The sequence below is a fragment of the Phaseolus vulgaris genome, chromosome 10, assembly GCF_000499845.2.
Source record: "Phaseolus vulgaris cultivar G19833 chromosome 10, P. vulgaris v2.0, whole genome shotgun sequence".
Classification (NCBI taxonomy): Eukaryota; Viridiplantae; Streptophyta; class Magnoliopsida; order Fabales; family Fabaceae; genus Phaseolus; species Phaseolus vulgaris.
This window is the reverse complement of record NC_023750.2, coordinates 42,761,128-42,773,998: the sequence shown is the minus strand read 5'-3', so window position 1 is coordinate 42,773,998 and position 12,871 is coordinate 42,761,128. Positions and strand designations below refer to the sequence as shown.

Sequence of the window (12,871 nt, the reverse complement as noted above, 5' to 3'; positions counted from 1 at the left end):
TACTTCACAATTTATGCAGTTTAGACTTCTTGATACGTCCATGTCTATTAATTTGATTATGAAAAATGTTTGGATTGTGTTGGTAAGTGATATTTAAAGACATTAGAATAAGTGTGTTTTTAAAGGTGAAGTGATTGATCCTTCTAAAATTTTGTCCTTAGCACAATTAAAGGTTTAGTGTTGGCTTTCCTCAAAAGTACCTCCAGCGGGCTTCTCCTTCTCATGTTGGTGCCTAAAACCCCTTATTTGTATGTACTCGGTTGAAAGTTGCTTATAGGGCGGTCTGGTTGGGTTTTAATCTTTTTGCAGTTTTAGTTGGTGTTGATTATATACATAGTTGATGTTTCTTGTCAGTTTTGTTTAACTTTAAAAAAAAAATGAGTTTGTCTCTTTTATTATGTATACGAGTTTGACCATCCTTAAAATATGCCATTTTTTTTTGTCAATAAAAATAAATATGTTGTTTATAATGTATATTTATTTTATGAAAAACACAATCACTCATTTAACTCCTCTCCGAATCCATCTACATAGTGTGTGTTTTATGATCTACATCACCAGCACCACATTCAAAATGATGTTGTGGTTGTAGCAGCCAAGGTCCAACACTACCTTCATGGAGGACCAATTGTGCACATGGGAAATGATGTTTTGTGCCATGTCACACTTTAATCACATGGATTCCTTGTCATCAACAAGATCACAACGCTAATGCTCTCTAATGGATCATTCTAGTGGTGAATTCCATAGTGTCACTTACATCTCAACAATTCATCAAAATAAAATACAAAATATAACACAAAGAAAATCTTTAACTATCAAAGGAGAAAAAATAGGGTTTAATATTATTCAATTGTAAGTAAAATTATTAAAATAGGTTGATCCTCTATTTGTCGTAACTCATGTTATATAACATGTTACAAAGAGGTTGGTTCAATCTAGCTCACCTCAACTTACTTCAATTTTTTAAAAGTACTTTTAAAACAAAATAATAGTAAAAATATGACTACTCTCCTTAATAAAGATGAAAATAAAATCATTTATAAATTACTCACCTTTGCATATATCACCTTTGCATATGTATTTTGAGTTAGTTATGACTTATTTTTTATTTGTTTTTACTGAAAATTAATCGGAGAATTTTTTAGATGGAGACGAAACTTCCTTGCAAACAATAGTTTGATCGATCACAAGCCGGTAAGAATATTTTGAGTGTAAATAGTGTAGCCAGTATATTAAAGTTGAGTTTACTCTATGAAAGTCATTATTAGTTTATAGGTCTTTGTTGATCAAAACTCTTTAAGAATGCATCATATCGTTTTTATGAGACATAAATAGAGTTTATACTAACTGGATAATTATTTGAAATGTTTTATGGTCTTAATTGGGATAATGTATAGAAGTTACGATATTTTTATATCATTTAAGTTGCACAATATGCATAGTTTTCCATTTTTCTTTAGGAAAAAAAAGTGAGAGAATGAAAAAGAAAATTAAGGAACAAAAATGAAAAGTGGTAAGATATATTTATTTATAACAAAAAAAATATTTTAATTTCATATTTCGTTAATTATTTTATATTATTGTGATAAATAAAACATTAAAAAATTTAAACATGATCTATCGTGTTTTGTCACGTAGTTCATTATGTAAAAACAAAATTAACCATCACAACTTTTCTCTTCTCTTTTTTATGAAAAAATACAATGCATTTTCTTTGTTGTTGTTTTTTTTTGTATTTTTCATTTTTTTAAGTATAGTAAGTCATTTTTTTTTAGTTATAATATATGGTGATGTTTAGTACATACACAACAATTGCTTTGAGTTGTTTCAAACAAGTATGCTATTGGAGGAAAGTGAAGTCGTCATCACAATTTCTCAATAAAAACCAGCTGATTGTTGAAGCAACAATTGTTTAAAAATAAAAATCATTGTTTTATATTTTTTTCCATATCAAATATCAAAATGATCAATATGAAGAACAAGACACAAACCAATAAGATAAAAATGTAGAAGAAAATCAACACATAACATTTAAATATATCAAACTCATAAAAGGATCGAATAATAAATCTCTAATAAAATTTAAATAAAAAAAATCACAAAATCATTTTTTGTCAATCCTTTTTTTTTTTTTATATTTTCTTCATGCTTCTTGTGTTAGTCTTATTAGTGATTTATGAGAGGCTTGTAAGTGGAGGAAAATGTGATAAAGTAATGAATTTTTTTTTTATGTTTTATTTGGAGTAGAGAATAAATTTGAGAGTAAAATGTCATGAAATTGAACTTAATTATATTAAGGTAAATAAAGTAAAAAAATAAAATAAAATTACGAAAGCATATGAATTTTATAATGGGTGTGATTGGAATTTTAATTGATAAAAAAATAAGATTACAAATTTATTTTTATAATTAAAAATAATTAAAAAATAATTTATTTTATTTTTATATTTTAATTGTTTGTAATTAAAACATTGTTTCTGATTATGTGTAAGAGTTGAGACTAAAAAATACGAATTATGTAAATTGTCGGAATATGAAAATTTATTAGAATTTTTTATTTCAATTAAAATAAATTTTAATATTATTAATTATGTAAATTTATTTTTTTAAAAATAAATAACCATATAATAAATTTATTTCATCATTACTTTTATTTTTATTAATATATAATATTTTCATTTTTATTAATTATTTGCTGAAAATTTGTTTTCGGGTAAAAAAAAATATATATATATTTTGGTGTTTTCACATGCATATGTGATTTTCTATTTTTTTTTTCACAATTAAACAAGAGTGTACATCCTATAATTATTCCCTTTTACTTCTTTACAAATTCATGAATCCAAATATGTTTTTATCCTTATATCTATGGACACTTAAAAATAACTTTATATGATATTTAAGAACATATAATATAATTTTAATTTCATTGTTAAGTATGATCTAATTATTTAACTTGACCAAATATTAATTGAATGTTTGAAGATGAAAATGAAAATATACAACATATATATCCAATGTTGACAAAGTGAGTAAATTAATATTTTAATGGAACAAACTTCACTTGTTATTCAATATTGGGGCAATAAAGATGTTATATCATTCACCAATAGGATTTTAGCAAAATATTTAAAAGAGAAAGATAATTAAATTTTAAGATATGGTTGATTGTTAGTAAAAAATGAACCAACATGATATTATATTTGCTGACAATTCTTCTAGAAGATCTAAGAAAGTGTATGATTATATCCTCAGAACTATCTCATCTTCAATGTGAGTCAATTAAATTTTTAATGGAACAAACTTCACCATGAAGATGTTAAGTCATTCACAAATAGAGATATTTATTGATATCTTCAATTTTTTTTTTCAAATGTATACTTATATTATCTTATAACTCAAAAACATTATTTAAAATTGATGAATATGACACATCATCATCAACATCATGCCTTGCAAAAACAAAACATAATTAAAAAAATAAAAAATAAAAAAAAATCATAAAAACACTAGTCATATGCTAAAGAAAGGAACCAAGTTACACTAATATATTAAATTAAAAATTTACTTATAGTTTTGTGTGTGAGGAGAAGACAACGAGAAACAACATAATAATGTAATTATATATTAAGAAATAATATTTTAAGATGTAACAACTACTACTTTAGTTTTATTTATTATTTCCCCTAAATCAATATAGTCTCACATGTTAGCGATTTATATACTCCCTCCTCCCTCAATTCACTGAGGTGTCTTTTCAGGACAAAATCGTGACGAAACATCGATATTCAAAGCGAATAATACTTCAGATAGGGTGATTAATCCTAATGATACTATCTTTCCAAATTAAGATCAGAACATTAGCGTCCATCTTCTCCTTCAACCCATTCAATAACGAGCGGCCTCGACTCCAGATGATGTAAGACTATATTGAAATACGAAAAACCCTAAACATTATCCATTGTTAAATATTTATTTAAATGAGTGAAATTCTTATTTTACATTTTTTTCATAAGAAATAGGTTTTTTTTTTTTTTCTGAATGGACTAGGTTGACATGCCACATTATTTTGACTGCTCTGCAAACAATATTTCACAGTACACACCTACCATTTCATCCCATCATGTCACATCCCATTTCCCATCTCACACATCATATCACCCTCCATTCAGGGTCATGTCGTGCAGGGAATGCAATGTACGTATGTATGCCACATCACAACATGGATATGCCATTCCCATCCATATCTTCCACTTTTTATTTTATTTTATTTTTTACTTTTAATCTTTTCTTTTTTCTTAAATTAAATTTATAAAAAACTTTATTCAATAGAGAGACGCATGCGATATGGTCATGATTGTGTCCTAGTCTGATGCATAGCCTTTTTGTGTATTTTAAGACTCTGATCCGCGCATTATCTTCCCTCTTTTTTCTATTATTTTCCCCATTTCACTCCCAAACACATTTTCCCTAATCACGCTTTTGCCCTTTTCCTCTTTCCTATAATATAAAACAATCTATATGTATAATTTTTAAAATATAAAATAAAAAACACAAATTTATACATTATATAATTATAATTATATAAATTTATTATATAGTGTTTGGAGTGCCAAGTGGCGTCATTGGATAGTTCGGTCCATTTGTCCAAACACTCTCTCTTCACTCGTGCAGTTCATTCTCCGAAAATTCTTATTCTTATTTAATTTAGTAATATTTTTTAAGAATAACAGTGCCGGATTTGGCTACAGAGTGGGGAAGCAATGAGAGCAGTGAGCAAAAAGAAAGGGTGAATCTGAAGTTGCAGAGAGAGAGAGAGATAGGGTTTCGTTTCACCTTTCTTCTCACTCTTCTTTCTAGGAGCACGCACTCGCGCACAATAACAGAGGCAAATTCACACTTTCGCAGTGCCAAAGATTTTCTGCCAAATTCACACATCCTATCGTCTCCTCATGTCTTATCATCGACCGTGAAACGATGCTTCGCAGATTCGATTCCAATTTGCGCAAAGCGATGGACGGAGATCGCTGAAGCGGCCTCGTTTGATCCGGTGGACGAACCAGATCGTTGCTGCTGCGCGAGATCGATCGCGCACGTGAGGTGATAAAACGGTGCGCACTCGATCTTAGTTAGGGATAGTGGTTGAAAGCAAAACAAGGAGTGGAAGTGAGGATTTGAATTGGCTGCTGTGGAAATAATGTCCTGCAAGGATGGTAGCAAAAACGGAATGGATAACGGGAAGTATGTCCGTTACACACCTGAGCAGGTTGAAGCCTTGGAGAGGCTCTATCACGATTGCCCCAAACCGAGTTCCATTCGCCGCCAGCAACTCATACGCGAGTGCCCCATTCTCTCCAACATTGAGCCCAAACAAATCAAGGTTTGGTTCCAGAACAGAAGGTTGTTACCCTAACTAACTTCGCTGTGCTTCCATTATTTTAAACCTTTTCCCTTTTTGAGCTGTTTTTCATTGATTCATGCAACTGGTTGCAATTTTTTGTTTTCACCGCTTTAACGTGGCGGTGTTGCTGTTTGAGTGTGCGTGTTGAGGGAACTGGAAAATGAATGTGAAATGAAGGGTTTGTGAAGTTTTGGTGGCGGTTTGTCGGTGTAACTGGTTTGTTTTGTTTTTGTGAGTTGTTCAGATGTAGAGAGAAGCAGAGAAAGGAGTCGTCGCGGCTGCAAGCTGTAAATAGAAAGTTGACTGCGATGAACAAGCTGCTGATGGAGGAGAACGATAGGTTGCAGAAACAGGTGTCTCAACTGGTGTATGAAAATGGTTATTTTCGTCAACACACCCAAAATGTAAGGATTTTGTTTGTTGGGGGCTTTTTAATTAATGATTCCCAATGTAAAAGACTACGGAGTTTGATATATATTTTTTTAATTTGTGTAGTTTTAGTAAATTTTGGATTTTCAGTGATTATCAACTATTTCATAGCTTTTGTATGTTAATGTTTTAGCATGGTGCTTTCGATGCAGGCTACGCAGGCAACCAAAGACACAAGTTGCGAATCAGCGGTGACGAGTGGTCAGCACAGTTTGACAACTCAACATCCCCCACGGGATGCGAGTCCTGCAGGGTTAGTGGGAGTATGATTATTGGGTCCCTTTCTGCTACTGTGGTCTGTGACAACTTGGCTGTGTATTTATGACTTATGGAATCGTGTCTTATTTTTTCCCCAGGCTTTTGTCCATTGCAGAAGAGACTTTAGCAGAATTTCTTTCTAAGGCTACTGGGACTGCTGTTGAGTGGGTCCAAATGCCTGGAATGAAGGTATCCTTGAAATTCTTTTCATTGTTTGATCAATTTGTTATTTTATTCTCTACTTATTTCATACGAATAGAGCATAACAGAGCGGTAAAAATATTGTAAATTTGTCATTTACCACTCCACGTTCAGATAATCTTTGCCAATGATCTTCATTCTTTTGAACTAATTTGTGACGTAACGTGTTTCTATAAAAAAATTATAAAATCACATTTCTTTGCTAATTCTTGTTGAATGTGCACAGCCTGGTCCGGATTCCATTGGAATCGTTGCTATTTCTCATGGTTGCTCTGGTGTGGCAGCAAGAGCTTGTGGTCTAGTGGGACTAGAGCCCACTAGGGTAAGTGGTCGAGATTTACTATTATTTACATTACTATTGATTGTCTGGCTCGAGTTTATCGGTTACATGGTCAAATATGCTTTTTTCAGGTTGCAGAAATCCTCAAAGATCGGCCATTGTGGTTTCGCGATTGCCGAGCTGTTGATGTTCTCAATGTGCTGCCCACAGCAAATGGTGGAACCATTGAGCTGCTTTATATGCAGGTAAAGTAAAAAATCGTTGTGCATGAATGTAGGCTTTTTTTTATCTCAATGGATTGGAACCAAATATTATATTTGTATGCTAATTTGTTGCTTTTGATGATCAGCTATATGCACCAACCACATTGGCACCTGCCCGAGATTTCTGGTTGTTGCGCTATACCTCTGTTTTAGAAGATGGAAGTCTAGTGGTAAATGATTCTAAAAATTCCTGTCCAAAAAATTGTATTTGATTTGATATTATGGTTAATAACAAACCTCACCCATGTAATGATCTAACCTAGTGTTTAGTTCTCCTTCAAGACATGTGTCTAAATCATTCTCAATGTGTGCCTTAGATCTGTGAGAGGTCTCTTAAAAACACTCAAAATGGTCCAAGCATGCCTACTGTGCAACACTTTGTTAGGGCAGAGATGCTGCCTAGTGGGTACTTAATCAGACCTTGTGAAGGAGGTGGTTCCATCATCCATATTGTTGATCATATGGATTTAGAGGTACATTAATTTGAGTTGCTGCATTAATAATTATATTTTGCATTAAACTGACGTAAGCATGTTTATACTATTATTAGCCATGGAGTGTACCAGAAGTGCTACGGCCACTGTACGAATCATCAACAGTGCTGGCTCAGAAGACAACTATGGCGGTATGGTTGTTCTGTCTCATTTCCTGATGATTCAACAGCATGCATAATTTGTTTCTTTTTGTTCCTATTTATATCTATATGATTATAATATTTAATTTTATAGTAACAGTATTGATTAATAGATTTAAAATGGGAAACTCTTTTTAATTTTTCAAGTAGGCCCTACGTCATTTAAGGCAGATCTCACATGAAGTTTCTCAGTCTAATGTCACTGGGTGGGGTAGACGACCAGCAGCTCTACGAGCTCTTAGCCAAAGATTGAGCCGGTTAATATATTCTACTTAAGTGGTGTGGCTTTTGTTCAAAGTCTTTGGAAATAAATTTGAATCTCACGTCTATTTTATGTTATGTCAGGGGTTTCAATGAAGCACTCAATGGGTTCACTGATGAGGGATGGACAACAATTGGCAATGATGGTGTAGATGATGTTACTATTCTAGTGAATTCATCCCCTGACAAATTAATGGGTCTGAATCTTCCCTTTACCAACGGATTTCCTTCTGTCAGTAATGCAGTGCTATGTGCCAAAGCATCCATGCTATTACAGGTCAGGATTCTTTGATTCAATTAATTTCCTTTAAATTATAAAATAAAAATCGTATCAGTCAAATATGTCTATTTTGTTGCTGTTCACAATTTTTTGGATATTTGTGGAAACAGTTTAAGCTCATATTATTATATTGTAAACGTCTGTCCAATGCATAATGTTTAGTGCATGGTCCTGTCTTTGCATTGTTAGTTCAGCACATGCTCTATTCAAATTATCATTTATTGTTAGTGGTAACACCAATTCTTAGTTAATAAAAAATTGCTCAGATGGAATAAGGACTTGTTTGAGCAGTAATCAACCTTTGTAATGAATTATTGGTGAACATGCCTTGATAAGAACCTTTAAGAATCACATCACAAAAGCTATCTGTTTGTAGTTGGAGAGTCCAAGACATTATAAACCCCATACTAGAATCCCTTATTTCCTATGTGGAACCCACGTCCCATAACTTGGAATTTGAAGCTAACAATGCCCTATTTGTTATATGATTATTATTAACGCCCTTTGTTTGTTATGTTGTCTTCCTAAACAAAAGTATCTCCCAGAAAATTTGTCTAACTGAAAAATGGTTTTCAGTTGCAGACATCTGATTGTTTATATTGAGATTTTGGTCTTACATTATCCTGATCTTAGACTGTTTCCACATGTAATTTCTCTTGTCCAGAATGTGCCCCCTGCCATTCTCCTAAGGTTCCTGCGGGAGCATAGATCTGAATGGGCAGACAACAATATGGATGCTTACACAGCTGCTGCTATTAAAGTTGGTCCTTGCAGCTTATCAGGATCTCGTGTTGGAAATTATGGAGGTCAAGTTATACTCCCTCTAGCGCACACAATTGAGCATGAAGAGGTGATAAATTCGTTCTAATTATGCAATAGAGCTTGTAATAGTTTTGCAATTCAACAATTACTAACTTCTATATTGCTCATGCTAGTGTTTGGAAGTCATTAAATTGGAAGGAATTGCTCATTCTCCTGAGGACACGATAATGCCCAGAGAAATGTTTCTCTTACAAGTAAGTTTTATTTTCCTCATGTGGCTTGTTCCATGCTTCACTCTTTCAGAATGAAGGAAAAACCCAGTTTCCTTGTTCTGATTTATGCATACAACACTAATAGGTTAGAAAGCATAATGTGAAACGGTAGTCATAACATTTAAAATTTAGTACAGGTCTTGACATTCTTATTTTTTGGTCGTCTAAGTTGTGCTTTCTATATGCTCTGAACTAGTTAGTCATCATTAAATACTCCTGACTAAAATAACGATTGGAAACTTGGTATACATAAGAATTCATTGTTCTCGCTTTCTTCTTTCTTTGATTTATATGACGAGAGAAAAAAAAAATTATATCCTCAAGCCTCTTTAATGGATAGGTAGATATGTGAGTTTCTTTCTTATAATTAATTTGTTGTTGGTTTGGCAGCTCTGCAGTGGAATGGATGAGAATGCTGTGGGCACCTGTGCTGAACTTATATCTGCTCCAATTGATGCTTCTTTTGCTGATGATGCCCCCCTTCTACCTTCCGGATTTCGCATTATTCCTCTCGAATCTGGAAAGGTTTTCCTCATACATTGTTGAACCAATTGATTTGTTTGTATTATCCCCAACAAGAATATTTTAGTTATTGCAAGATAGGCTAGGTCGTTGAAAGAAAGCTACATCACTGCTAAAATAGGGCTAGATAAAATGGGAAATAAAGACTGAAATTAATACTCAGGTTTAAAAGAGGAATACATTTTTATAGCCCCAATTAGTGCTAATCAATGAATAGTATACATCCATATCACATTATTTTAAAAAAAATTAATTTGTTATATAACTATCTGACTCTACCTAATGTAGTCTTTTAATCACTTTATTTTTGGTTATAATTTAGTCTCTCTACTCCCCTCCTAACTTTTGCCTCATACATTGTTGAACCAATTTTCTTGTTTGTATTTTTTTCGGACTTATTTTAAAAAAAATTAATTTGTTATATAACTATCTGACTCTACCTAATGTAGTCTTTTAATCACTTTATTTTTGGTTATAATTTAGCCTCTCTACTCCCCTCCTAACTTTTGCCTCATACATTATTGAACCAATTTTCTTGTTTGTATTTTTTTCGGACAAGAATATTATAATTATTGCAATGAAATGTTTTCAGGAAGCTTCCAGCCCCAATCGCACCCTTGACCTTGCATCTGCCCTTGACATTGGCCCTAGTGGAAACCGAGCCTCAAATGAATGTGCTGGAAATTCCAGCTGTATGAGATCTGTGATGACAATAGCATTTGAATTTGCATTTGAAAGCCATATGCAAGATCATGTAGCATCTATGGCTCGCCAATATGTTCGGAGCATTATATCATCAGTCCAAAGGGTAGCATTAGCACTTTCTCCTTCTCATTTGAGTTCACAGGCAGGGCTCAGGTCACCATTGGGAACTCCTGAAGCACAAACCCTTGCTCACTGGATCTGCAACAGTTACAGGTTTGTAAACTTTACTGCTTGCACACTACTGAGGCTCAGGCTCATGCAATGTGTTTTAAGTTGTGTGAGACCATTGTTTTTTTAAGGATGGTCACCAAATTTAATATTCTGTCTCATTCAATAAAGAAATTAAGTTGCTAGATTTGGTAGATTTCATATAGATAGTGAAATTTCCTCTTTCTTGATTGTGAATTCTTGTCTTCCAAACAAATCCTACTGCTTTCATATTTTGCTCGTTTTGGAGAATAATCTTACCGGAACAAATGCTGAGTTCTGTAATAGATGCACCATACTTGGGCAGCATGGCACTAGAAGTCATGCAAATACCCCGATCTATCTTGCAAAATCTTGTGTCATCAAAACTCTAACAAGGATTAATTGAGAGACTTCAATTTAAAATTCAATATCTATATATGGATTCCATTGATATTTTTTACATCTTTCATAAATTCACTGTACTCACAAATTTGTGACCCAGAAGTTTCCTACCTATTTTTATAGTTTTATAAAGTGGTGTTAAAAAATTCATTGATATTGCTTTGGTTCAACCAACGAAACATAGGGTTTAGTTTCTTATGTAGGGCTTCAGCCTTTTTAGGCATATCTTTTCGTTAAAGGAATATTAAGCCCAAACACCAATTTTCTAAGCTCTTAAAAATGAAAGTATTCTATCGTTTAATGAATGGGAAAGCCAAAAAAGTGACCTTCTATAGAAAAGCTAATTTAAAGTAGTTTTTTAGATTTGAAGGAGTTTAGCTTTAAAGACAAAAGAAGCTTTAGAAAATCGGGACCAAAGTTTCCTAAGTAGTTCCATTTTGTGCTATTACTTGTTATTTCTAACTCAGTCAGATCTAGCATAGAAGAACTCTATGAAGTTACTGTAATGGTTATGTACCTACTATTTTTCAGTGTAATTAATGATAGATGCACAGCTTTCTCCTGACTATTTTAATTTTGTAGGTGCTACTTGGGTGTGGAGTTACTCAAATCTAACAACGAGGGGAATGAATCTTTGCTGAAGTCCTTGTGGCATCACTCAGATGCAATATTGTGCTGCACTCTGAAGGTATAAATTTATTTCAACTTCATAGCACATGTGACATATATCTATTTCGGGAACCTTCTGGGGCCATAATGCAATTCAAATTTCTAACCTGAAAAGGATAAAAGGTTATACTCTGAAGTACAGGGTATCAACATGGACCAAAGCCCCAGTGTCCTATTAAAATGTGCTAGATGGAGTAGTATTCAGCTGGTTTGCCTTGATAATCTGCTCCAAGCTCATTTTCTATGCAGTACTTGACAAGGAGCTTTACTTATCAGTGTTTCAAGTCTATCATATCATTTATTCTTTATAAAAATATAGTGCATTTAAGTTATAGAACAGAAATGGATGACATTATTTGATAGACTCATCTAACTTTGTGCTAACAGTGTCAATGACTTGGAAAACAGTTTCAACAATAACTACAATCATGATATACGCTATCTTGTTTGAGAGCACGTTCATTTAGTTTTTGTTTATGCAGGCATTGCCAGTGTTCACTTTCTCGAACCAAGCTGGGCTTGACATGCTGGAGACCACCCTAGTTGCATTACAAGATATATCTTTGGAGAAAATATTTGATGATCATGGACGAAAAATTCTCTTTTCAGAATTTCCCCAGATAATTCAACAGGTCTGGTATTTTTCTGTAGTAAAGCAGTGTGAACTTGCTCTCTTTTTTCATAATTTATTTTTTGTCCCTTTCTGATTTGGATGTATGTTGTCAACATAACTGATACTTCAATTAATTTCTCCTTTTTTGGTAGGGTTTTGCATGTCTCCAAGGTGGTATTTGTCTTTCAAGCATGGGGCGACCCGTCTCATACGAGAGAGTTGTTGCTTGGAAGGTGTTGAATGAAGAAGAGAATGCTCATTGTATTTGCTTTATGTTTATGAACTGGTCTTTTGTTTGACCTCATGTTCCGATAACACCTGTGCTTATTGTATCTAAGTGTTAGATAAAGATTTACTCTTTAAGACACGTGATAGTTGGTCTTTTACTGTATTTGCTCTAAATACTTGGCTTGCATATTATATGACTATTTATCTTCACTTGTTTGCTTATTCAACCTCTGCATAATGTTTCACCTTCTGATTTGCGATAAATTTATAATGATACCCTGAATTGAGTGAAGAAAATGTTTGATCCACCTTAAATCTTAATTTCCAAAGTAGTCACATGCAATAAGGGAAATTATTTCCTTCTATATCGTAGTGCTACTATACACAATTTACTATCATCAAATTTCTTTCTGTATTATATTGCTGTGCACAGTTTACAATTATCAAACTATATTGTATTGCTATGCTCAGTTTACAATTATCGAACTGGGTTAGCATA

At 32.9% G+C, this 12,871-nt stretch overlaps 1 protein-coding gene across 1 annotated transcript; it reads left to right on the top strand.

Moving 5' to 3' along the window:
- The first annotated feature begins 4,630 nt into the window (after window positions 1-4,630).
- On the top strand, window positions 4,631-12,599 carry LOC137818161 (homeobox-leucine zipper protein ATHB-15-like). The gene is given in 19 exon segments (XM_068621415.1): window positions 4,631-5,403; window positions 5,649-5,808; window positions 5,986-6,086; window positions 6,190-6,280; window positions 6,519-6,614; window positions 6,704-6,817; window positions 6,922-7,005; window positions 7,153-7,308; window positions 7,386-7,460; window positions 7,620-7,726; window positions 7,815-8,007; window positions 8,675-8,860; window positions 8,946-9,026; window positions 9,435-9,569; window positions 10,159-10,484; window positions 11,445-11,550; window positions 12,014-12,163; window positions 12,297-12,405; window positions 12,408-12,599. Coding segments are annotated over 19 exon segments (2,547 nt in total). The 5' UTR covers window positions 4,631-5,200; the 3' UTR covers window positions 12,482-12,599.
- The last annotated feature ends 272 nt before the right edge of the window (window positions 12,600-12,871 follow it).